This window comes from Thalassophryne amazonica, chromosome 7 (assembly GCF_902500255.1).
Source record: "Thalassophryne amazonica chromosome 7, fThaAma1.1, whole genome shotgun sequence".
Lineage (NCBI taxonomy): Eukaryota > Metazoa > Chordata > Actinopteri > Batrachoidiformes > Batrachoididae > Thalassophryne > Thalassophryne amazonica.
Genome location: NC_047109.1, coordinates 28,199,445 through 28,226,698, shown reverse-complemented (window position 1 = coordinate 28,226,698; position 27,254 = coordinate 28,199,445). Strand labels below are relative to the sequence as shown.

The 27,254-nt window shown below is 39.0% G+C and overlaps 1 protein-coding gene across 1 annotated transcript in view; it reads left to right on the top strand.

Moving 5' to 3' along the window:
• Positions 1 to 27,254, top strand: part of LOC117513733 (adhesion G protein-coupled receptor B1-like) — a 712,829-nt gene that overhangs the window by 661,473 nt on the left and 24,102 nt on the right. Inside the window, 5 exon segments of the mRNA XM_034173969.1 lie at positions 12,232 to 12,330; positions 18,394 to 18,565; positions 20,329 to 20,424; positions 20,505 to 20,544; positions 26,908 to 27,252. Of these exon segments, the coding sequence (XP_034029860.1) occupies positions 12,232 to 12,330; positions 18,394 to 18,565; positions 20,329 to 20,424; positions 20,505 to 20,544; positions 26,908 to 27,252 (752 nt within the window).

Sequence of the window (27,254 nt, the reverse complement as noted above, 5' to 3'; positions counted from 1 at the left end):
ATAAGAACATGGATTATAAAATAGACAATATGACAACTGTGATTGATAACTTATTAGAATGTATAACTATTGAAATATGTGAAGAAAAAAGCAAAAATGTATTAGTCAGCTGTATATATAGAGCACCAGGATCTAGTATTGAAACATTCACTGATTGTATGGGAAAAATGTTCTCAAAAACTAATCAAAAAACTGTGTTCATTTGTGGTGACTTAAATATTGATCTGCTCAATCCAAATAAGCATAAAATAACAGATGAATTTATCAGTATAATGTACAGTATGAGTTTATATCCAAAAATCACCAGGCCAAGCAGAATTACATCCCATAGTGCTACCTTAATTGATAATATATTCAGCAATGATATTGAGAATAACACTGTGAGTGGATTATTAATCAATGACATTAGTGATCATCTACCAGTTTTCATCGTTTATAATAGAAACCATCGGTGGAATCAGCCAGAGGAGAAAATAAAATACAGGCGAGTGCGGACAGAGGAAAACATGAACACACTAAAGAAGGATTTACAGGAGCAAAACTGGGAAAAGGTATACAGTGAAAGTGATGTTGATAGTGCATATGAAACTTTTTTACAAATATTTACATCATTATATGATAAAAATTGTCCAATTAAACAAGACTACAGAAAACAAAAAATCCAAGCTCGACCATGGATGATGAAAGGGTTACTCAATGCATGTAATAAGAAAAATACACTGTATAGAGAATTCATAAAACTAAAGACTAAAGAGGCAGAAAATAGATATAAGAAATACAAAAATAGATTAACTAATATTATACGGGTATGTAGGAAGGAATATTATAGTAACATATTATATAATAACAAAAACTATTAAAGGAATATGGGATATATTAAATAGCATTATCAAAAATGGTAATAAAAAACAGAGTTACCCTCAGTATTTCATTGATAATAATGTCAAGAAGGAAAATAAGGATGAGGTAGTCAACGGTTTTAATAATTTTTTTGTAAATATTGGACCAAGCTTGGCAGAAAAAATTCCCAATTCCCAACCTGAGGATTGGGATAATAATCTCATAGAAATAAATCCCTGTTCAATGTTCCTCACAGCAGTGGATGGAAAAGAAATTATAGACATTGTGAATAATTGTAAATATAAAACATCTACTGATTTAAATGAAATTGATATGGTGGTGGTAAAACAGGTCATTGAATGGATTGTAGAACCATTAACATACATCTGTAACTTATCATTTCAAACCGGTAAATTTCCCAATCAAATGAAAATAGCTAAGGTTGTGCTGCTGTATAAGACTGGGGATAGACACCACTTCACAAATTATAGACCTGTTTCTTTGCTTCCACAATTTTCCAAATTATTAGAAAAGTTATTCAATAATAGATTAGACAAATTCATAAATAAACATAAATTACTTACTGACAGTCAATATGGATTCAGAGCACATAGTTCAACATCATTCGCATTAATAGAATCAGTTGAGGAGATTACAAATGCCATAGACCACAAATTACATTCAGTTGGAATATTTATAGACCTTAAAAAGGCTTTTGATACAATCAATCATGACATATTAATCAGTAAACTTGAACAGTATGGGATTAGGGGGTTGGTGTTGCACTGGGTGAGAAGCTACTTAAGTAACAGAAAACAGTTTGTGAAGTTGGGGGAATATACATCATCATGCTTGGACAATGCTTGTGGCGTCCCACAGGGGTCAGTATTGGGTCCAAAACTGTTTCTAATTTATATAAATGATATTGTCAATGTTTCCAAAATATTAAAATTAGTATTATTTGCAGATGACACAAGCATTTTTTGTTCAGGGGGGGATTTGCAGGAGTTACTGAGGAGGATCAGTATAGAAATGGGAAAATTGAAAATATGGTTTGACAGAAACAAATTATCATTAAACTTAAGGAAAACAAAAATACATGTTATTTGGCTATTGTAATACAGACATACAGGTTCAGTTACAAGTCGAGGGAGTAGATATTGAAAGGGTACATGGAAATAAGTTTCTGGGGGTGATAATAGATGATAAGATAAACTGGAAGACTCATATAAAACATATACAAAGTAAACTGTCAAGAAGCATTTCAGTTCTAAACAAAGCGAAACATATTCTGGACCACAACTCACTCCGCATTCTTTACTGCTCACTGGTTTTACCATATCTACAGTACTGTGCAGAGGTATGGGGTAATACTTATAAAGGTACAACACAATCACTATCAGTAATGCAGAAAAGAGCTATAAGAATTATTCATAATACTGGCTATAGAGATCATACAAATCCACTACTTTTACAATTCAAATTCTTAAAATTCACAGACTTGGTTCATTTTCAAACAGTACAAATCGTGTATAAAGCAATAAACAATTTACTTCCAGCAAATATTAAAAATATGTTTTTTAACAGATCAGGGGATTGCAGTCTGAGGGGGAAATTTAATTTAAAGCATCAGTGGGCACGAACAACATTAAAAGGTTTCTGTATTTCTGTCTGTGGGGTGAGGATGTGGAACAGATTGGGAGTGGGGCTCAAGCAATGTCCAAGCATGAACCAGTTCAAACAGCGGTACAAAAATATGTTTTTTTCTAGGTATAGGGAGGAGGAAGGGTAATGAGGGTTAGGGTGTTTTTGTTTTTTGCTTCGGCTTGTAAATATATAGTATTTTGTATGTAAGTAGGTATGTGTAGGTGTATATTTATGTTTGTGTATATATGTGTGTATATGTGTATATATATATATATATATATATATATATATATATATATATATATATATATATCGGTTTAGGTGTGTAGGAATCTATGTGTATATGTGGCAAAGGGTATTACTGGTTGTGGGGAAGAAGGGGTAGGGATAAATAAGCTGATGCTTCACCCTACCGCTTTTCGGACATGTTGGGTACACAGTAGGAACTTTTTTGTTGTTGTCTTTACTGATCTATCTTGTAATTGTTGTTGTATCAAATGTTTGAAATAAACAGTTTTCATCATCAGCATTGACAAACCATACCGCTTTCATGGACATATCTGTGCCGCTAGCCCACGGATATCTGCATCCTTATAACCATACCCATCTCTGCTTTCTCCTCTAAGATTCTCTTGCACCACTCTGTATAGTGCAAAAATGAGATGATTCACGAATAATCTGCGCCCCCTGCTGGTTTGCTGTTGTCAGCAGAACTCTGTTCTAAAACATTACACTCCTCGTGTTGCTTGAGCTTTTTGTATTACATAATTGGATGTGCACCAGCACCCTCAGAGGCTGTAGGTGGAATGGCATAGCGATGGGGAAGAAGAAGAAAGGACATTTACCTTTCCTGCATCCTTTTTGTAAAGTTCAAATGTAAAACGTGCTTAATGAAGCTAATTAATTGATGCAGCATCTAAATTAGTACTCAGCAGCACCTGTAGTTGGCATGCTGGAGGCACATTGAGGACAGGTCAGGATGGTGAAATGCCTTTACCCCCAAATTCAAAGAAAAAGACACAACTCGCCCAAATGAAACCTGCACTGAAGGTTGTTTCTTAAGTGCAGCCTATCCTCCACAATAAATTTGTGCTATTGTGTACCTACAGGCTGTAAAAGTAGAACTGTTTGTAGGTTTAACTAAACAATCCAGTTGTTGGAAAGGTTAAGAAGTTTCAACACAGAAGGTTTATGTCACAATCAATGAACAGATTTAATTAAATCAATCTGATGTTTGTCTGTATTGAATGGGTTTATTTATCTTAATGTATCTTACCTTACCTCTTGCCCTTTGCCTTTCGATTTTTAAAACCAGGGGAATGGCATTGCATTTCAAAAAGTGTTGATTGCTTTTTAATATCACCTCCTGAGGCATACATATCAAGGCTCTATTGCCCTTTTACTTGAAATTGAATTTCTTCTATTATGTCATTCTTAATCCAGTCTTCCAGAGGCTACAAAATCAATTCCTTGAGCTCTTCGGCTTTAATTGTTGTTTAGCAGGAGGCCATATGGTAACAGATTAGTTTGTTATTACTTGTCAATATTTCCTGTTTTGTACTTTGTCTTTGTCTGGCAACGACAGTGAGGGGATACATCGAATTAGAATCGGACCTCTGTGAGTTTGTGGAGTTTAGGGAATCACATTAAAACAGCTTCACCAATATTGCAATTTACAGATTTTCTTTATTTTATTTAGAACCCCAATTCCAATGAAGTTGGGACATTGTGTAAAATGTAAATAAAAACATAATACATTGATTTGGAAATCCTCTTCAATGTATATTAAATTGACTACACAAAGACAAGATATTTAATGTTCAAGTTCATAAACTTTATTGTTTTTGTGCAAATATTTGCTCATTTTGAAATGGATGCCTGCAACACATTTCAAAAAAGCTGGGACAGTGGTATGTTTACCACTGTGTTACATCACCTTTCCTTCTAACAACACTCAATAAGTGTTTGGGAACTGAGGACACTAATTGTTGAAGCTTTGTAGGTAGAATTCTTTCCCATTCTTGCTTGATGTATGACTTCAATTGTTCAACAGTCCGGGGTCTCCGTTGTCGCATTTTGCGCTACATAATGCGCCACACATTTTCAATGGGCGACAGGTCCGGACTGCAGGCAGGCCAGTCTAGTACCAGCACTCTTTTACTATGAAGCCACGCTGTTGTAACACGTGCAGAATGTGGCTTGGCATTGTGTTGCTGAAATAAGCAGGGACGTCTCTGAAAAAGTCATTGCTTGGATGGCAGCATGTGTTGCTCCAAAACCTTGATGTACCTTTCACCAGTGATGGTGCCATCACAGATGTGTAAGTTTCCCATGCCATGGGCACTAACACACCCCCATACCATCACAGATGCTGGCTTTTGAACTTTGTGCTGGTAACAATCTGGATGGTCTTTTTCCTCTTTTGTCCAGAGGACATGATGTCCATGATTTCCAAAAACAATTTGAAATGTGGACTCATCAGACCACAGCACACTTTTCCACTTTGTGTCTATTTCAAATGAGATCGGGCCCAGAGAAGGCGGCTGTGTTTCTGGATGTTGTTGATGTATGGCTTTCGCGTTGCATGGTGAGTTTTAACTTGCACTTGTTGATGTAGCGATCAAATGTGTTAACTGGCAATGGTTTTCTGAAGTGTTCCTGAGCCCACGTGGTAAGATCCAGATCCTTTACACAATGATCTCAGTTTTTAATGCAGTGCCATCGAAGGTCACGGGAATTCAATGTTGGTTTTTGGCCTTACCGCTTACATGGTAAATGGTAAATGGACTGCATTTATGTAGCGCATTTTCATCTGCATCAGACACTCAAAGCGCTTTACAATTATGCCTCACATTCACCCCGATGTCAGGGTGCTTCCATGCAAGGCGCTCACTACACACTGGGAGCAGTAGGTGATGAAAGACCTTGCCCAAGGGCCCTTAGTGATTTTCCAGTCAGGTGGGGATTTGAACCGAGGATCTTCTGGTCTCAAGCCCAACACCTTAACTACTAGACCACATGTAGAAAGTTCTCCAGTTCTCACCCCATCTTTTCTTGTGAACAGCTGAGCTTTTTGCGGATGCTCCTTTTATACCCAATCATGACACTCACATGTTTCCAATTAAAGTGTTCACCTGTGGAATGTTCCAAACAGGTGTTCTTTGAGCATTTATCAACTTTCCCAGTATTTTGTTGCCCCTGTCCCAGCTTTGTTGAAACGTGTTGTAGGTATCCATTTCAAAATGAGCAAATATTTGCACAAAAACAAAAAAGTCTTATCAGTTTGAACATTAAATATCTTGTCTTTGTGATGTATTCAATTGAATATAGGTTAAAGAGGATTTGCAAATCATTGTATTCTGTTTTATTTACATTTCACAAAGCACCCCAATTTCACTGGAATCGGGGTTGTAAATGTACATTGATTAGCTTTTTGTTTTGGACTCTTGGGTTAATGAAACAAGTATTTTAATGTTCTCTGATAAATTGAGTTGGCATTTAGGACTATTTTTCTGACATTTAATCCTGGAATGGTCTGGTCCACAATATACATGGCCCATTGACATGAATCTAATTCATTAGTTTTGTCAAAAGATACACTTTCTAGATACCATGACCTCTTGTCATACAATACCATGGTGATGACATGTCTGGAGCACTTGTCTTTACCTCCACCAATGGCTACTGCCTTGTGTGTGTTTTTTTGTTGTTTGTTTGATTTTTAGCAGGATTACTCATAAACCACTGGGCACATTTTAATGAAAGATGGTAGAAGGCATGGAGTCAGAAAGCACATATGATACTTGGAAGCAGATGTGTATAATGTTTTGGTTTGTTTTTTCATTTTTGGAACATTATGACATGGGACATTTGGAGGTATAAGGCATGACTCTCCATAAGTCAATAATGTGCAGTTACCATGACACAAGCAGTTGTGAAGCATGTCAAATAAACTTGTGTTGAGGCCTACATGATGATTTGAAGCACAGACTGGCACGTGGTGGGAGAGGGAACTACCCTTGGCAGAGGTATAAAGGTATACACTGTGGTCGATCAATGGCAGACGGTGTAAAGCGCATAGTGCACGTGCATAATCTGAGCTAAAAATTGTGATAACACAATTCAGAGCCTCATCCTGCAACATCTCCCCTTCATGTAGCTCCAAACACCCGATGTCCTCCGTATCCCACAAGGTTTTGATAGCCCTACCCAGCCCCATTGTACATGGACACCTGGTCAGCTCTGTCTTTGTGCTCCCTGCCTGCCAACAAGGAAGAAAACCAGCATTATGTGTTTAATCCACTTTCATTGTTGTATCCATGTGTAGGGATGGGTATCGGGAACCGGTTCCTTTCAGGTATCGTTAAGAAATGATTCAATCCACCAACATCAATAACCCGCACTCTTTTACTACGAAGCCACGCTGTTGTAAGACATGCAAAATCTGGCTTGGCTTTGTCTTGCTGAAATAAGCAGGGAAGCAGTTTTAACTTGCACTTGTAGATGTAGCGATGAACTGTGTTAACTGACAATGGTTTTCTGAAGTGTTCTTGAGCCCATGCGGTAAGATCCTTTACACAATGATGTTGGTTTTTAATGCAGTGCTGCCTGAGGGATCGAAGGTCACAGGCATACAATGTTGGTTTTTGGCCTTGCTACAAACATGTAGAAAGTTCTACAGATTCTTTGAATCTTATGATTATATTATGGACTGCAGATGATGGAATCCCTAAATTCCACGCAATTGAACCTTGAGAAACATTGTTCTTAATCTGTTGGACTAGTTTTTTTTATGCAGTTGCTCACAAAGCGATGATCCTCACCCCATCTTGTCTTGTGAACAGCTGAGCTTTTTGGGGATGCTCCTTTTATACCCTATCATGACACTCACCTGTTTCCAATTAGGTGTTCTTTGAGCATTCATCAACTTTTCCAGTCTTTTGTTGCCCCTGTCCCAACTTTTTTGAAACTTGTTGCAGGCATCCGTTTCAAAATGAGCAAATATTTGCAGAAAAACAATAAAGTTTATCAGTTTGAACATTAAATATCTTGTCTTTGTGGTGTATTCAATTGAATATAGGTTAAAGAGTATTTGCAAATCATTGTATTTTGTTTTTATTTACATTTCACACAACGTCCCGACTTCATTGGAATTGGGGGTGTAATAATAATAGCATCAACAACAACAACAATAGTAATAATAACTCATAATAGCTAATAATGCTACAATACAATTTTAGAGAAAGAGACAAAAAGAACCTGATGAAAGAAAACACAACAGAAAAGATAAAACCAAGTAGCAATGAAAATAAATAAATACATATAGAAATAAATAAGTGTTTCCTGTGAACACCTGACTCTTACACCTCCACTTCATCCCTGTTTTATTTAAGTTTAATGACAATTTGTTTCGGTCAAACCACATTTTCAATTTGTTCATTTCTTCAGTGATTTCCTCCAGAACTATCTGCCAAGCTAGAAAACTGCTGCATCCTAGTAAGAGCAGAATACTACTGGAATAAATTTGAATAAGAAAAGTTTTGGTTTTTTTTTCCCCCACCAAAATCGATGCTGCACTCACTGCAATTTATTGTCTGGAATAGCCCCAGATTGCATTTCAGAGCTTCTAGAATTCAAAAACGTTCGTGCAGGTGGTGGTGGGGGTAGTTTTGGGTTTCAGGTTTTTTTTTTTTTTTTTCTCACCACTTTCATCCCTGAATATATCGATCGTGAGTCACTTTTGTGCAGATTAAAGTCACTAACTGGGACTCCTGTCTTGTTGCGAAAAAGAAATGAGAATCGTCCTCCGTTCTGTTCAAACAGCTCCAAATGCTGCGCAGCTCTCTGCTGAGTCAAGTTAGAATGATAGAGTCCAGCCGGAGTTAATGAATTCAAAGTGAAACGCTGTTTAAATCAAATGACACCTCTTTCCAAATGTTGTAATACAAACAAACTGCAATCGATCAAAATGATTTTTCCTCCCAAAATGAGACGTCCTGCGCTGGCGTGCAACAGCCGGCTGAGCTCAGCTCAGAAGTATGGAGTGACATTCATGCCAAAATGTCTGAAAGGAAATGCTTTTGACAAATATAACAGATTTTATATATTTTCATTTATGTCCAGAGATCAAGGATCCAGTGGCCAATTTAAAATGTTGTTGACATAGAAAACTTGTAACGCCTACTTTTAGTACACAGAAAATTCACATGAGGTATTGATAAGGGAATTGATAAGGAATCAGATCGATAAGCGTAATCGATAATAGCATCGATATCGATGAAATCTTATCAATACCCATCCCTATCCATGTGTGTACAAGCAGAGTGAGCGTATCTATCTAATGTGCCATAAGCTGAGGAAATGACAGAATAAAACTGTTCAAATTCAGACCAGGTTTATTGCTGGTCTCTTTCTGCTGCCAGCAGGGCACTGCACCTGACCACATTTCCTATTAAACCAACATGCCTTGTGGGCCTACAAATGAGTGCTTATATATTTTTACATGAAGTAACCATTTGGAAAGTGACAGCTGTGTCAGGTGAACACTGCCAATGAAACATGTGCTGCTCTGTGCTGGGTGCAAAGTTCTCATCCTAGTTTATGTTCCACTTTCCAGTGAACATCTACACTACCCTGTCATTAAAAACACATCTGTTAGGTGTAAAGCGATCTGAGAGGAATCAGATTGACAGTTAGTAATAGTTCTAGATTTATGACACTTATGACATTAGTCACTGAGAAATAATGTAAATGAATCCCAACAAATAATCTTGTTCATTGATCATATCTGGAATTGTTTCCTGTTGCGTATGTGGTTTTATACTAATAATAACATGGAGAGAAGTGAATATCTTTAATTAAAAATGTGTTAATCCCACACAAAGAACAGCTCGTGCTGACGCACATTGGATTTATGGGCTCTTTTCCCCGTTTTGTCTTATTCCTCTGAATAGCTGTCAGTGTTTATGCAAAGTAGCACTACACTGAAGTTTCCACAAGTTATAATGGAAAATGATAAAAACAAAGGATTCAGTGAGCTAGAAAATCAATAGTAAAGATTATGTTTGTGTCTGTGTCAGTCTGTAGGAATCCAGCAAATAAAGATACTGACGTTACCATCAATATAAACACTGTGCATAAAATTCAACTATTTATTGATATCACATTTTTACATACTGTAATCCTGCTAGTTCTATTTCTGCCTCCTTCTGTATTGTACGTTTGTTTATCCTTGAAGAGGTATTATGGATGTGAAAATGACTGAGAGGATTCACAAGGTTAACGTCTACATGTTTTTATTATAACTCAATTGATTAGATTTGCCTCTCTGCAGTTATACTTAAAAAAGTTAAATGATTAAATAGCATGGTTAATTTAAACAGTGATGTCTGTAACTCGACATTTTCATGTTATTTTAACTCAGTTAACATGCAACCCCAATTCCAATGAAGTTGGGACATTGTGTAAAATGTAAATAACAGAATACAATGTTTTAGAAAACCTCTTCAACATACACTCAACAAAAATATAAACGCAACACTTTTGGCTTTGCTCCCATTTTGTATGAGATGAACTCAAAGATCTAAAACTTTTTCCACATACACAATATCACCATTTCCCTCAAATATTGTTCACAAACCAGTCTAAATCTGTGATAGTGAGCACTTCTCCTTTGCTGAGATAATCCATCCCACCTCACAGGTGTGCCATATCAAGATGCTGATTAGACACCATGATTAGTGCACAGGTGTGCCTTAGACTGCCCACAATAAAAGGCCACTCTGAAAGGTGCAGTTTTATCACACAGCACAATGCCACAGATGTTGCAAGATTTGAGGGAGCGTGCAATTGGCATGCTGACTTTGATTTCTGTTTCACTGTAGCCCAAGATGCTTCATGCTTTGTGTGGTCAACTTCATTTAATTTGTTAATATGCATCCAGTCCTGTTAAGTCCTGCAACACATTTGAAAAATAAATACATAAATAAAAAATTGAGATGCTAAAGCATTTTACTGATTTATAATGTTATCATTCCTGTTCAGAACTCTAAAAGACATTTTGACATTGTGGATGCCAATCAATGAAATGATTCAGGTGTTATTTCAAATTCTTCATACATTCTCCAGTGGGGACAAGTCAGTACTGCAGACAGGCCATTCCAGTACTCGGATCCTCCTCCTCTGCAGCCATGCCTTTGTAATGTGTGCAAAATGTGGTTTTGCCTTACCTTGATGAAAATGCATGGACATCCCTGAAAAATACATGACTTTTGGACTTTTTGCGGATAACAGTCTGGAGGGTCCTCTTCATCCTCAGCCTGGGGCACGTGCCTCCTTTTCCTCCAAAATAGATATGGAGCGGTGATTTGTCTTCCATCTTCATTCTTTCTTTGGGGAACATTGGTTTTAAATATTTCAGTAATTCTTCCATGCATTTGTTGACAAATAGGAGATCCTCTGTCCATCTTTGACAGTTTTTCGTCAATGCTGGTTTTGCACAAAGTCATGATTGCAGTCACCTGTTGACATCACCTGCTTGAAATAACATAACATTATTATTATTATTTTTTTTTTTTTTACTGCATTACAACTCTTAAATGCAGGTTGTGGCCAAGTGGTTAAGTGTGCTTATTTCCAGTGTGGAAGGTTCCATGTTCGAGGCCACCCCTGCTCATTCTCCATGCAATGTAAAGGGCATCTGGTGTGAAACTTGTGCCAAATAAACATTGAGTTCTGCTGTGGTGACCCTTATTGAAAACAAGGGAGAAGCCTTAAATTTCCCCTGTCCCAGCTTTTTAATTTAATTTTATTTTTATCTAAAAGTGTTTCAGGTCGGAAATGCTGGAATGAGTGTATATTAACAAGCAAAATTAAAATGACCACACAAAACATGAAATATCTTGAGCTCATACTGTCCATAGGTAAATAAAAGTCAAAGTAAATATTAGATTCCCTGTGGGGGTGCATTTTCCATATCATCCAAACCTTTTTCTAATCTGGGGTTGTACAATCATCTACAATCAGATGTTTCCTTGTCTCAGACAATCGGATGAGTGTCAATGCTGAACCGTTCGTAAGATTGTCAGAATCCATCACTGACTGCTGTTCTGTATCGTAGAGTGTTTGTATCAGTGTTTTGCTTAGTTGTTTTTAATTTGCAAGATTTGAATAGTTAAAGTTACTTCATTGATACTTTTTAGTCTCATATCAGCAGAATTGTGTGGCAAATGTGTAAGTCCAAAGGCTGTAACTTGCCAGATTAATCAGAACAGACAGAAATACAGAAACACATCTAGTAGATCATTATACAAGTCCTCAATGTCCATGTGAAATACATGATGTGAAGGACTTACAGTATATGGAGGCTGTTTTTGCATTACAAGAAGATAAATGTGTGCCCTGCAGATTGGAATCTTAGTTCACCAACAAACAGGTTGTTAAACATGTTGTAAAGAAATATAAAATACCCACCAATCAGTTTGTTTCCCCCCACCAACTCCATCACTGCCACCACACCAAAAATACACACACAGCTGAATCCAAAACCCACACTGCACTCCAAGCAGCCCCATAGCCCTGAGAGAGAGAGATTCTGTGACTCTGTGACTCACTTTGTCTGCCTGTGTGTGCGTGTGTGTGTGTGTGTGCACGTGCATATGAGCACACACACATCTGTGCGAGTCTGCGTGCAGGTGCATTTGTATCTGTTTATGTATGTTACAGTGTGTTAATTTGACTTTGCAGTCAGATGACAGTGCCACTGTACAATATGACGCTCAAATGTGCCAAGTGCGGAGTTATCTCTTCGGCTGACGTTTCCACCACAGCTACCAGTAACGCCATGTTAGTCCCGCTAATTATTTTTTCCTTAACTCTCCTGACCTCTGTTCTCTCCTCTACTGTATGCCTTCCTTCTTCTTCTGTTGATTGGCTCTCTCCTTTATCCCACTTTCATTTTTTCTCTGTGACATAACAGCAAGGAAGATTTCACAATAAAAGTCTGTTAAAGCTTGTGCGTGCGTGTGTATGCGCATGCAGAGCTGGATCAGGTTTGTTCTATTCAGAATGTTGGTTTGTGCTACAATCGAACAACATCAAACAAAAATGTCATTCTGGGTGTACATCTGATAGTTATTTACGCGCCCAGCATCCATGTCTATCAAATTGTAAGTCTACTTGTGGTCATCTGTGCGTTCATGGGCGTTTTGGTCTAAGAATGAGGTGTGGTCAGGCACAGTGCGCCATGTGGTAGTAGAAAGTTTTGCACAATAAACTACCCCCCCCCCCCCCCCAAAAAAAAACCCCAACAAAAACTGGTTTAAAGTCAAGTGCAGAGTTGTTATAATATTTATCAGCTGCAATATTCAGATGTACCGTCAGTGCGCACACACGATCTGCTTTTGTACACAAAGAAACTGAATTGCAAACTAAATCATGAAATAAAATAAAAGTAAAGTCAAACAGAAATCACCTTAGGGAGTTTTAGTGGCAACTTTCCACCGGTGCACTTTGATTCAGATCTATGAACTCACCAGAAAACCTCCCACTTGAGTCCAGAGTCCTAGTACACTCTGCCTCTTAATGGGCATGACAAGATTGCAGTTTATTTCATTTTATACCCAAGACATGCCAGTGACTATTTAGATTATGACATACAATGCCTTTGTGTCCAATTTTTTTTACTTAGATTTCTCACCGTTAAATAGCACAACACAACCCAAATGCATTTGTGCTACACGCTTTAAGCCATGTGCCATAGATCATTATAAACTTAAGTACTTTAAGTTGCCCTGTGACAGACTGGCGTCCTGTCCTGGGTGTACCCTGCCTCACGCTCTATGACTGCTGGGATAGGCTTCAGCCCCCCGTGACCCTTAATTGGACTAAGCGGTTGAGGAAGAGTGAGTGTGTGTGTGTGTGTGTGTGTGTGTGTGTGTGTGTGTGTGTGTGTGTGTGTGTGTGTGTGTGTGTGTGTGTGTGTGTGTGTGTGTGTGTGTGTTAGTGGAGCAGATAACTGTAACAATTGTTCATTTCTGGAAAGAAGCACCAAAGTTGGCACAAATACTCCTTACTCCTTAGACATTACTCTTTTGAAAAAACTGAGTAGGCACTTGAATTTTCAGTAGGCGGCCAGGTAGGGGTCAATTGAAGAATTACACAGGGGTCAAAATTTAAAAATGCTCTAATCATATTGGAAGCTATACCACATTATTTGTCTGATCACAACGATACCAAATATAGTTTGGACTATCTATGACTGAATGTCATGGAGTTACGGGGTAAAAACAACAAGAATGGTGACAAAGATCAATTTCAGTTTGTACAGGGGTTAGAAGTTAAAGTTGCTCCAATTTTGGTAAAAAAGTGGTGCAAATTATTGGTTGAACTAATAGGATTAATAAATGAAATAGTTTTGACTGTGTTGAATGCTTGGTCTGCAAGGTAAAGGTAGAGCAATGTCGACGTCCATTGGATTCTATGACATGTGACATATGTTACCCTGTAACATGATAACTATGCATGCCACATAGTGCAAACTATTCCTTTTTAAAACCCTATTAACTCAACCAATAATTTGCATCACATTGTACAATATTTAGAGCAACTTTAACATCTGACCCCTGTACAAACTAGTGCTGACCTTTGTTACCATTCTTGCTGTTTACATTCAGTCATAGATAGTCCAAACTATACCTTTTGGGTATCGTTGTGATCAGACAAATAATGTGGTGTAGCTTTCAATATGATTGATACATTTTTAAATTTTGACCCCTGTGTAATTCTTCAATTGACCCCTACCAGGCCGCCTACTGAAAATTCAAGTGGCTACTCAGTTTTTCAAAAGAGTAATGTCTAAGGAGTATTTGTGCCAACTTTGGTGCTTCTTTCCAGATTTGAAGGATTCCTCTGTAAATATTCCGTTATCTGCTGCACTATGTGTACTTTAAGTTATGCAAACAATAGTGTATTATCAAGATAACACTTAGCAAAACCTATCAGTAGAAAGTAAAAATATATGTTGTGTAAATCATATCATCAATTTATCAAGTGATTCCAGTTGTTTGACAATCAATGGCTTCACCCAACCACTAACCAGGAGTGAAAATAAAGTTTTTGTATTATCATTCATATTCTCTGATAAATGGCCAAGAAACCAAAAATTCTGTCAGGGTAGGTAAACTTTTGAGCACTACTGTATATCATCACTACTGTGATACATAATTACTTGTCAGTTAGATCAATATTACACAATGTTTTTAACTCATGAAAATTCAGTAATGTATATTTTATATATTCCAATTCTAAGGTGGAACTATGCCAGTATACAAAGGTATATCTAAATATCTAAAAAGGAAGAGTAAAATAGGAGAGTAGAAAAGAGTAGAGTAGAGTAGAGCCACTTAGGTGCCTGGTCTTGAGAACCAGGGATGCACAAGTAGGCAAGACAAGACAATTTTTATTTATTTAGCACATTTCAATCACAAAGGTGTTTCAAAATGCTTTACATGCTGGCAAACCAAAACAAAAAAGATCAGTCAAAAGACCCTGTGATAGACTGGTGACCTCAGTGTGCCACACTTCTCACCCAAGGGTCATGGGGGGCTGAAGCCTATCTCACCCTGCTCCCCATGACCCTTGGGTGAGAGAAAACAATATGCATCTTTTATGGAAAAGGAATGATAAAAGGAAGTGATACAATGATACATTCCTAAAAGCAAATTAAAAATCATATAATGCCAAGAATAAAACTGCAAGTTAATAAAGAGTCAGATTGTACAAACTGATAAAGGGCCCTGTGTTGACAATCTATAGCACACAGTGTAAACTGCATCGTGTGATGCATAAAATCCAGGCACAAGGGCTACAGGTTGCAAAAGAGTTGACTTTTGTCCCATAATTAGTCATGGGCATTAATGTGACATAACATGAAATAAATCAGTCACGTTGTTATCTGTCATTCCTTTTCAGACACATGTAATGCTTTTTAGATGGTGTACTCAAAAAAGAGGAAATGGAATTATGTGTAAAGTGTAAATATGCATGGCAGATCATTTATGGGAACAGCAGTCATCCACCAAAGCTACCTGGGTTGAAGCAGTTGAGCAAACATCCTCCTTCTCCTTCATCTCCAGTCACCCTGGTTCTCAGTGGCTTTTAGAATTTACTAAAAAAAAAAAAAAATACAACGGAGAGTCCCAACTGTTAAACTGAAGTCGTACATCAAGCAAGAATGGGAAAGAATTCCACCTACAAAGCTTCAACAATTAGTGTCCTCAGTTCCCAAATGCTTATTGAGTGTTGTTAGAAGGAAAGGTGATCCATTTCAAAATGAGCAAATATTTGCACAAAAACAATAAGGTTTATCAGTTTGAACAGTAAATATCTTGTCTTTGTGGTGCATTCAATAGAATATAGGTTGAAAATGATTTGCAAATCATTGAATTCTGTTTTTCACAACATCCCAACACTGGAATTGGGGTTGTAGTTTTTGCCACTTTTTGTCTTGTCCATCTTTTATCTTTTGTATCATTTTTATACATATTTTACTGTTTGTTGTGACATAGTCACCAGAGGTCAAGTACATCCTGGAAAGTTGGTGATTAGAATTTGAAATATTCAAATCTAGAAAACTGGACAATTATGTAAGCATTTTGTGGATTTTGACTGAGCTCAGATAAATAATTCATGCGAAGTGGGGTTTTTAGTCAGGTCTACAGGTACAAAGTTCAGTGACCTCTCAACGTCACCAGAGGACAGATACAGTTTGGAAAATGGCAGATTTGGAATCAGCACACCCAAATTGACAAAGACCATTTCCCAACTTTTTTCTCACATTTGCCTGTATTTCTTTAAATAAAGCCCTTTCCTCATTTTTGCACCAGTCTAATAGCAATACATGGCATTTTTTTTTACAGCATCACGCCCCTGGGCATGCCCTTGTGTGAGAGAACATTTGCAATTTAAGTGCTGGTTCTGAAAATGACAGCTGTATTGATCGTAAATAGCAGTGACACTTTTTTGTTGTTGTTGAGCACGCCTGATTGCTAAGTGTGATTTTGCTGGGTGATGCGTTTGATAGCCACCTTCGGTTTTACTGGTGAACAGCTCTCCCTGCAGACACAGGATTGCAGGTCTTCTGTCAAATCTGATGACAAACTGTAAGATAGACACTGAGGCTCAGGTGTAAAATAATAATTAATGCATCAGTTTCAACAGATACAAAGATGGTGCTGTAATTTGATAGTTTGTAAATTTGATATGTGTTCAGGTGTCTCTGCAGTGTCAGTGAGGGCGGGGTGAAACAGCACCAGAAACAATATTCACATGGTTCAGAAGGTGACACACAAACCAAAAACTGGCTCAGTCTTGTTAAACACCAGAGGTGGAAACAGACATTTACAACAAGCGCTACAGTTATTAGTGGTTTTACTTTAACTTTAAATTTCAGTTTTCTGAGGAAAACCGTCCTTTGTTGTTTTAATCCCTCAGTACAAACACAATGTAAGCAGACAAAATGGGCTCCCTCGTGAACACATTTTCAAACCAGTGTAACAAATAGATCAGATTTCATGAGAGTCTTTGAAACCGTGGAAGTGAGCCGTATCTTAATTCTTTTCATAAAAATGTAATTTAATCAAAGCATTATGTGGCTTACCACATTAATCCAATAATGCAAATTGTTGTTTTTCTGTGCTCTATCAGTGAGTGATCCAAGCTGATTGTATCATTGTGGTTTGATTAGTTATGCCTTGTAGGAAACATTTGATCACCTCTCTCAAGTTATTATTTACACTTTTTTATAACGTTATAAACTATTTTTTTGAAAACAAACTTCACCAACAGCAGTGGGGGAGCTACAGCAAGCCTATTTTTATTGTAATTTTATGGTTTTGAATCAAAACACATTAAGATTGTGCAAAAAAAAAAAAGAAGAAGGTGCACTCAAACTGCACAAAGTGTAATGACATCTCTGGGCTGTGGTCATACATGTACCATTGAGCCACTGCAATAATGGAGCCTTGAGTTGTGAAATTTGACAAAATACTTCCTCTATACAACCAAGTAAATAATTTGGTCTGAATTTATGGAAATGTTGGAAAATGACATCACAGAGAAAGCTTAAGTGGACGTCTAAAATATTTATTATTTGTCAGGTTTTATACCATCATACGACATGTAATGTTACTCAAGTAAAGTGTCCAAGTGTTTTTTTTTCCACCTCTGGAGTAGAATTTAAAACCGGGAAACCGGGTTAGTTCTTCAGTGTGCCACCCACTGAAGACACACTGACTGGAGTGGAAACGGGAGGAGTGAGCATTTAGAGTGTGAACGAGGGGAACAACATCTCCAGACTCTCTCTGTCCCTTTTCTGCCTCTTCTGTTGGTCTTTGCATTCTGTTTCAGCCTCATTTCACTCATTTTCTTGACTGCTCGCCCTGGCTCCTCCCTCTTTTTTCCTGTGCTGCTATACCCTCTATGGATTGACTGATCCATCTTAAACATACATGCATGTAATATATGTGAATTTGGAACATATATCTGCAGATAATGGATGTATGTTTTCTGTGAAAGTAGTATAATTATTTGTTGTGATGTCATGTATTTATGTGTGTTTAGAACTGTAGGCTGCTCTCAGTGTGGGCAGTTATGAAGGACAAAAGGCTGTAGGATTTAGTTTAGAGCTATGATTCCAAAACTTCTATTTCCATTAATAATGAGTAAAGTCAAGTTTTCGGTATTATGCTGTTGAAGTAGTTTTTTTTATATATATAGAAGCCTTCATTTGATGTCAGAAACTCTAACAGTGAGAACTAATTCCAGATAAGGTAGAATTACTGTTGTTTCTCTGGTGCCTTGATGCTGGCTCATATTGTCCTTGACTGCCATTGCTGTCTCATCTTGCAGGGCGTCACTGTGGAGCTCCTGTGTGGTTTTGCCCCTCCTGGCCCTCACATGGATGTCAGCCGTTCTTGCCATCACGGACCGGCGCTCTGCGCTCTTCCAGATCCTCTTTGCTGTTTTTGATTCACTAGAAGGCTTCGTTATTGTGATGGTGCACTGTATTCTGCGCAGAGAGGTAAGACATGTAACTGAAGACCGTGGGCCCTGTCTTTACAGTCTGGGGTGGACTGTTTAAGAGGCATGGCACAGATGCATTTGGGGTCTTTTCAGCTCACACTGCAAAATAGGGTGCAGGGCTCAAACAGGTTTATCCTCTTAATTAGCCATGGCTGTGCTTTGGGCATAACATGAAATAAACCAGAGTGTCACTTGTGAGCCCCTTGAAGAGAAGGAGCACTGTGCATTTTCTGATGAGTGTATAGATCTGCACCAAACAATCTGAGCACACCAGCAGCCACCAAAGCTCCCTGAGGTGAGGCAGTGATGCAGTAAGGTCAAGGTTTCTATTTTTCGATGATTCTTCACTTTTATTTTGTTTAAAGGTTGTTGTTGTTGAATTTAACTTAATTGTGTTTATTAATACAGAGTATGTGCATCATAGACCCACTTACACTGCCTCTGAAGGTTGTACCACTAAAATACAGTGAATACATTGCAGGTGACTTTAGCCCAGGGTTGTGCTCACTTTCTGCTTCTGCGTAATACCCACCTATAGGGACACTCCTGCATACTACTTACACAGTGAGTGCACAGAGCATAAAATCCACAACTGTGTTGGGTGGGAAGTATCAGTGAGGTTTGGGATGAGTTGCGTGTTGCTTTGCACTGGATGGAAGGTTGGGCCCATTGTGTAGTTACCTCCATTATTTGTTTTTACATGTTCTGTCTGTTGATGCTGCGTAAAACTGCCCATCTGTGACAGTCTGCAGATTAATACAGAATTCAGTGGAGCAGTACAAATCCTGGTGTTTCAGGAGTAATCCGTGCTCTGCAATGGGACATTCTACATGATGTTTGACTACAAACAACAGTCATTTTTGCACATCATATGAGGGTACACTCTCTGTAAATGTCCAGCCAGTCTCCAGTTGTCTTTAAATGCATTGTCATATTTTTTGTTTTCATTCATAATTTTTTTTTTTTTTTTTTTTGCTGCTTATCTGGGTCTGGGTCACTGTGGTAGCTCACTCCATACTTCCTTATCCTCAGCCAAGCCCTCTCTCTAACTCTTCCTGGGGGATCCCAACGTGTTCCCAAGCCAGCTATCTGTCTATAGTAGATGGTTTTCAAAAGCTGAGTGACGATGCAAGAAGGAGACAAGTGAAGGTTAGGTTAGGAAAGACGGGGTGGACTATCAACCCAGCAGACCAAGACAGCCATGATAACTCTAAAAGTTAGTGGCTTCTGTGGTTGTGATTAGAGAAGCTAGGCTGCATTCGGATCATCCACACTGAGACACATCTGCAGAAATCCAAATGGAATCATATTCTGAACTACCCCTAAATGAGGTTTGCATGAAATTTACAAAACAACACATTTCATGATTGTTTTGCTATTTAAACATTCAAAAATCTGTCTGGATACAATCTGAATATGCCAAAAATCTGATTTGGACTCATAGTTTGAACGTTGCAATAGAAACAATTAATTCATAGTCAAAACCATCCCACAGAAAAGGAGTAATATAACTTAAAATAAACCCATGTTCAGGTCTTAAGCAGTTTAATTATGTTGGTGCCTGTAGCTTCAAATCACTGTGGCCCTGCTTGTTAAGTGGGAAGGAGGAGCATCTCTCCATCTCTTCATTTAAGTGACAAAGGTAGCTGCAGGTCTGCACAGTATGATCCCTTTACAAAATGCTCATTTGACTGAGTGAAGTGATGCACGATAACCCTATCAGTGCTAAGATGTTGGTCTGTGCTGTCTGTGGTCTGACAGGTTCAGGAGGCAGTGAAGTGCCGTGTGGTGGACCGCCAAGAGGATACCAATGGAGATTCAGGAGGATCTTTCCAGAATGGCCACGCTCAACTCATGGTGTGAACATACAGATGATATCATAAATCTAATGTTTGATCAGGGGTTCACTTCATTAACACCCTATTTTGTGTCTTCAGACTGACTTTGAGAAAGATGTGGATATGGCTTGCAGATCAGGTAGGACCTGGTAGCATGCACTTGCTTCTGTGTTTGCATGATTTACCTTTAGGGAGCGTTCTTCTCAAGCTACAGATGTCTCTTTGTGCTTTTCTCACTGTATCTTCACTGGTTCAAATTCCTCAGCGTTTTGGGAACAGACGTGAAGCGTGTTCCCACTCTGTTTTGCACTCATGTCTTCAAATCTACATCACAGCCACCTCCCTTCACCAAGGAGCTGTTTGACAAGAGAGACAACACATTACTGCTGTATAACGTAGTTTAGCCCAGGCTGATGGGAATGGGATGAATGTGCATTGAGCACTTACACGCCGATAAATAGGCCTGTCTCCATCTCTCCTACACGTCTGCTGTATAATTAAGTCCCTCCCGACTGCGCATCATCAGATACCGGCTCTCCTCTGATATCCGTGGGGAATGGAAATCTGATTATCTCCTGAGACAGGATATCACCAAAAGCACCTGGAGCAGAAAAGCTGTTGAGACAGTGACAGACACAGTCGAGAAAAGATGGCAAAGAATGCAGAGGAGATGATTGTGTTTTCTTTGCGTGGAGTGGGAGGGAGCACTGAGGACCATTACAAGATGTGCACTTATGTGGCTAAAGCGTTGCCTAATGTGGTTTAGTAGCCTTGACTTGCTATGGGATACGTGTTTTGCCACAAGCCAACAGTTGTTACACTGGAATGATGCCGGAGCTCAAGGTCAAAGCAGGCCCCAAGTCAGGATTGCACTGCCATCTGACAGAGTTTTAGCAAACAGCACCGTCTGTTCCACGTTTGCTGGGGGGAACAACTAATGTGGGTGTTGAAAGTTTGTTTTTTTCATGACTGATGCTGGTGATTATTAAAGTTTCCCAGAAACTCTGTAATGTTTTATTACCTGCATCAGAGAAATGTGGGTGGAGGTGATGTGCCAACCTCAGAAAAGAGAACAGTTGATTAGATTTTGATCCACATTCAGTTGTTTGAGATCCTTTTTTAGCCTTTGTGGAAAACTTTCAAAAACACAAAGAACTGTCAAAACATGCATTGAGAGAAATGTTGCAGCCAATCAACCATATACAATTCAGTGAATTTTGAATCAAATTTAATTTGGATGTCCTCACAAATATTTTGTACGGAAAGCTTATTGTCATTGTATCTGCCTGCTATTGTGCTGAGCGTAGATATGATCACTGTACACATTATGCATCATCCTCAAAGTTATTGAGTAAAAATAACTGACCATGCAATTATCTAACATCTAAAGAAAACAACAAATCAACAATTCTCTGAAGGGAAGGCATTTCCACTCCTGTCTTACCACTGACTGCAAACTACAAGTTATGTGCTGTGTATGTATTTGGAATACACTGCAACATTAATATATCAAATCAAATCAATTTCATTTATATAGCGCCAAATCACAACAAACAGTTGCCCCAAAGCGCTTCATATTGTAAGGCAAAGCCATACAATAATTACGGAAAAACCCCAACTGTCAAAACGACCCCCTGTGAGCAAGCACTTGGCGACAGTGGGAAGGAAAAACTCCCTTTTAACAAGAAGAAACCTCCAGCAGAACCAGGCTCAGGGAGGGGCAGTCTTCTGCTGGGACTGGTTGGGGCTGAGGGAGAGAACCAGGAAAAAGACATGCTGTGGAGGGGAGCAGAGATCAATCACTAATGATTAAATGCAGAGTGGTGCATACAGAGCAAAAAGAGAAAGAAAAACTCAGTGCATCATGGGAACTCCCCAGCAGTCTAAGTCTATAGCAGCATAACTAAGGGATGGTTCAGGGTCACCTGATCCAGCCCTAACTATAAGCTTTAGCAAAAAGGAAAGTTTTAAGCTTAATCTTAAAAGTAGAGAGGGTGTCTGTCTCCCTGATCCAAATTGGGAGCTGGTTCTAGAGGAGAGGAGCCTGAAAGCTGAAGGCTCTGCCTCCCATTCTACTCTTACAAACCCTAGGAACTACAAGTAAGCCTGCAGTCTGAGAGCGAAGCGCTCTATTGGGGTGATATGGTACTCTGAGGTCCCTAAGATAAGATGGGACCTGATTATTCAAAACCTTATAAGTAAGAAGAAGAATTTTAAATTCTATTCTAGAATTAACAGGAAGCCAATGAAGAGAGGCCAATATGGGTGAGATATGCTCTCTCCTTCTAGTCCCTGTCAGTACTCTAGCTGCAGCATTTTGAATTAACTGAAGGCTTTTCAGGGAACTTTTAGGACAACCTGATAATAATGAATTACAATAGTCCAGCCTAGAGGAAATAAATGCATGAATTAGTTTTTCAGCATCACTCTGAGACAAGACCTTTCTAATTTTAGAGATATTGCGCAAATGCAAAAAAGCAGTCCTACATATTTGTTTAATATGCGCATTGAATGACATATCCTGATCAAAAATGACTCCAAGATTTCTCACAGTATTACTAGAGGTCAGGGTAATGCCATCCAGAGTAAGGATCTGGTTAGACAACATGTTTCTAAGATTTGTGGGGCCAAGTACAATAACTTCAGTTTTATCTGAGTTTAAAAGCAGGAAATTAGAGGTCATCCATGTCTTTATGTCTGTAAGACAATCCTGCAGTTTAGCTAATTGGTGTGTGTCCTCTGGCTTCATGGATAGATAAAGCTGAGTATCATCTGCGTAACAATGAAAATTTAAGCAATGCTGTCTAATAATACTGCCTAAGGGAAGCATGTATAAAGTGAATAAAATTGGTCCTAGCACAGAACCTTGTGGAACTCCATAATTAACCTTAGTCTGTGAAGAAGATTCCCCATTTACATGAGCAAATTGTAATCTATTAGATAAGATATGATTTAATGATGATTCAAACCACCGCAGTGCAGTGCCTTTAATACCTATGGCATGCTCTAATCTCTGTAATAAAATTTTATGGTCAACAGTATCAAAAGCAGCACTGAGGTCTAACAGAACAAGCACAGAACAAGCACAGAGATGAGTCCACTGTCTGAGGCCATAAGAAGATCATTTGTAACCTTCACTAATGCTGTTTCTGTACTATGATGAATTCTAAACCCTGACTGAAACTCTTCAAATAGACCATTCCTCTGCAGATGATCAGTAAGCTGTTTTACAACTACCCTTTCAAGAATTTTTGAGAGAAAAGGAAGGATGGAGATTGGCCTATAATTAGCTAAGATAGCTGGGTCACGTGATGGCTTTTTAAGTAATGGTTTAATTACTGCCACCTTAAAAGCCTGTGGTACATAGCCAACTAATAAAGACAGATTGATCATATTTAAGATCGAAGCATTAATTAATGGTAGGACTTCCTTGAGCAGCCTGGTAGGAATGGGGTCTAATAGACATGTTGATCGTTTGGAGGAAGTAACTAATGAAAATAACTCAGACAGAACAATCGGAGAGAAAGAGTCTAACCAAATACTGGCATCACTGAAAGCAGCCAAAGAGAACGATATGTCTTTGGGATGGTTATGAGTAATTTTTTCTCTAATAGTTAAAATTTTATTAGCAAAGAAAGTCATGAAGTCATTACTAGTTAAAGTTAAAGGAATACTCGGCTCAATAGAGCTCTGACTCTTTGTCAGCCTGGCTCCAGTGCTGAAAAGAAACCTGGGGTTGTTCTTATTTTCTTCAATTAGTGATGAGTAGTAAGATGTCCTAGCTGTACGGAGGGCTTTTTTTCTAGAGCAACAGACTCTTTTTCCAGGTTAAGTGAAGATCTTCTAAATTAGTGAGACGCCATTTCCTCTCCAACTTCCGGGTTATCTGCTTTAAGCTGCGAGTTTGTGAGTTATACCACGGAGTCAGGCACTTCTGATTTAAGGCTCTCTTTTTCAGAGGAGCTACAGCATCCAAAGTTGTCCTCAATGAGGATATAAAACTATTGACGAGATAATCCGTCTCACTCACAGAGTTTAGGTAGCTACTCTGCCCTGTGTTGGTATATGGCATTGGAGAACATAAAGAAGGAATCATATCCTTAAACCTAGTTACAGCGCTTTCTGAAAGACTTCTACTGTAATGAAACTTATTCCCCACTGCTGGGTAGTCCATCAGAGTAAATGTAAATGTTATTAAGAAATGATCAGACAGAAGGGGGTTTTCAAGGAATACTGTTAAATCTTCAATTTCCATACCATAATTCAGAACAAGATCTAAGGTATGATTAAAGTGGTGGGTGGACTCATTTACATTTTGAGCAAAGCCAATCAAGTCTAACAATAGATTAAATGCAGTGTTGAGGCTGTCATTCTCAGCATCTGTGTGGATGTTAAAATCGCCCACTATAATTATCTTATCTGAGCTAAGTCAGACAAAAGGTCCGAAAATTCACAGAGAAACTCACAGTAACGACCAGGTGGACGATAGATAACAACAAATAAAACTGGTTTTTGGGACTTCCAATTTGGATGGACAAGACTAAGAGACAAGCTTTCAAATGAATTAAAGCTCTGTCTGGGTTTTTCATTAATTAATAAGCTGGAGTGGAAGATTGCTGCTAATCCTCCGCCTTGGCCCGTGCTACGAGCGTTCTGGCAGTTAGTGTGACTCGGGGGTGTTGACTCATTTAAACTAACATATTCATCCTGCTGTAAACAGGTTTCTGTAAGGCAGAATAAATCAATATGTTGATCAGTTATTATATCATTTACTAACAGGGACCTAGAAGAGAGAGATCTAATGTTTAATAGACCACATTTAACTGTTTTAGTCTGTGGTGCAGTTGAAGGTGCTATATTATTTTTTCTTTTTGAATTTTTATGCTTAAATAGATTTTTGCTGGTTATTGGTGGTCTGGGAGCAGGCACCGTCTCTATGGGGATGGGGTAATGAGGGGATGGCAGGGGGAGAGAAGCTGCAGAGAGGTGTGTAAGACTACAACTCTGCTTCCTGGTCCCAACCCTGGATAGTCACAGTTTGGAGGATTGGCCAGATTTCTAGAAATGAGAGCTGCTCCATCCAAAGTGGGATGGATGCCGTCTCTCCTAACAAGACCAGGTTTTCCCCAGAAGCTTTGCCAATTATCTATGAAGCCCACCTCATTTTTTGGACACCACTCAGACAGCCAGCAATTCAGGGAGAACATGCGGCTAAACATGTCACTCCCGGTCCGATTGGGGAGGGGCCCAGAGAAAACTACAGAGTCCGACATTGTTTTTGCAAAGTTACACACCGATTCAATGTTAATTTTAGTGACCTCCGATTGGCGTAACCGGGTGTCATTACTGCCGACGTGAATTACAATCTTACCAAATTTACGCTTAGCCTTAGCCAGCAGTTTCAAATTTCCTTCGATGTCGCCTGCTCTGGCCCCTGGAAGACAATTGACTATGGTGTCGCTAACTTCACATTTCTCAAAACAGAGTCACCAATAACCAGAGTTTGATCCTCGGCAGGTGTGTCGCCGAGTGGGGAACAACGGTTAGAGATGTGAACGGGTTGGCGGTGTACACGGGGCTTCTGTTTAGGACTACTCTTCCTCCTCACAGTCACCCAGTCGGCCTGCTTTCCCGGCTGCTCGGGATCTGCCGGGGGGAACTAACGGCGGCTAAGCTACCTTGGTCCGCACCGACTACAGGGGCCTGGCTAGCTGTAGGATTTTTCAAGGTGCAGAGCCGAGTCTCCAATTCGCCCAGCCTGGCCTCCAAAGCTACGAATAAGCTACACTTATTACAAGTACCATTACTGCTAAAGCAGTCCGAGGAATAACTAAACATTTCACACCCAGAGCAGAAAAGTGCGAGAGACAGGAGAAGCCGCCATGCTAAACCGGCTAAGAGCTAGTAGCTGTGCTAAGCTAGCGGATTCCTAAAAACACACAAAGTGAATAATGTGTAAATAATTTAGAGGTGATTCAGCACAGGGAGTGCTTTAGTTAAGGCACGTAAAGATTATACTGTGAAACAAATCGTTATCTAGTTAACTAGATCAATCTAACTGCGCAGATTAAACATACAGCAAAACACCACTGTGCTCCGGAACAGGAAGTGATACAATACCGCAGTGAGAGCCAACCACCAGTAGAGGCAGGATTACCTATATATATATAATACTAGAGTTTTATATATTTGGGTATACTTCTTCTTTCTCCACTGGCTCAAACATTCTCAGTATCAATTTGGCTTATGGAACCCTGGTAAGTGTAAAGTAGTAGACGTACGTAAAAAGTTTAAAGTTCAATTCCATGTAATTAGTATTTATTTATAGACAAAACAACTTCATTTTTCTCACCTCTGATTTACAGTGTGTCACTCTCACAGGCCATGTATCCTGCCAATGACAGTACACTGAAATGAACTAATCTAGATTTGGATTTTATGTTTGGCTCCTGTCCTTATCCAAACCTTCCTCTCACATTGGTTTTGGGCTTTGTTTCTCCAGGCAATGTGAAGCGCTCATCTCTCCAGGGGGAGGAGAAGGCCTCCTCTGGGACCCACACTCATCAGAAGGGCTCAAACTTTAACACCATGCCAGCCAGCATGGCCAAGGTTCACCTGCAGAACGTGGCTGATTACACCAGCCACACCCTGACGCTGCGCAGGGAGAAGGGTGCCACCAAGGAGATCAGCACTGAGCTGCCAGGTGCCAAATCCATCTACATATGCGATGGTGAGCTCTTTAAGCAGCTGGATGGAGAGCTGCCTCGAGGGAGCGGGGAGGGCAGCACCACTGACAGCACCAGTAAAGGCCAGGGATACATTATTCTCCCAACTAATAACACAGGAACC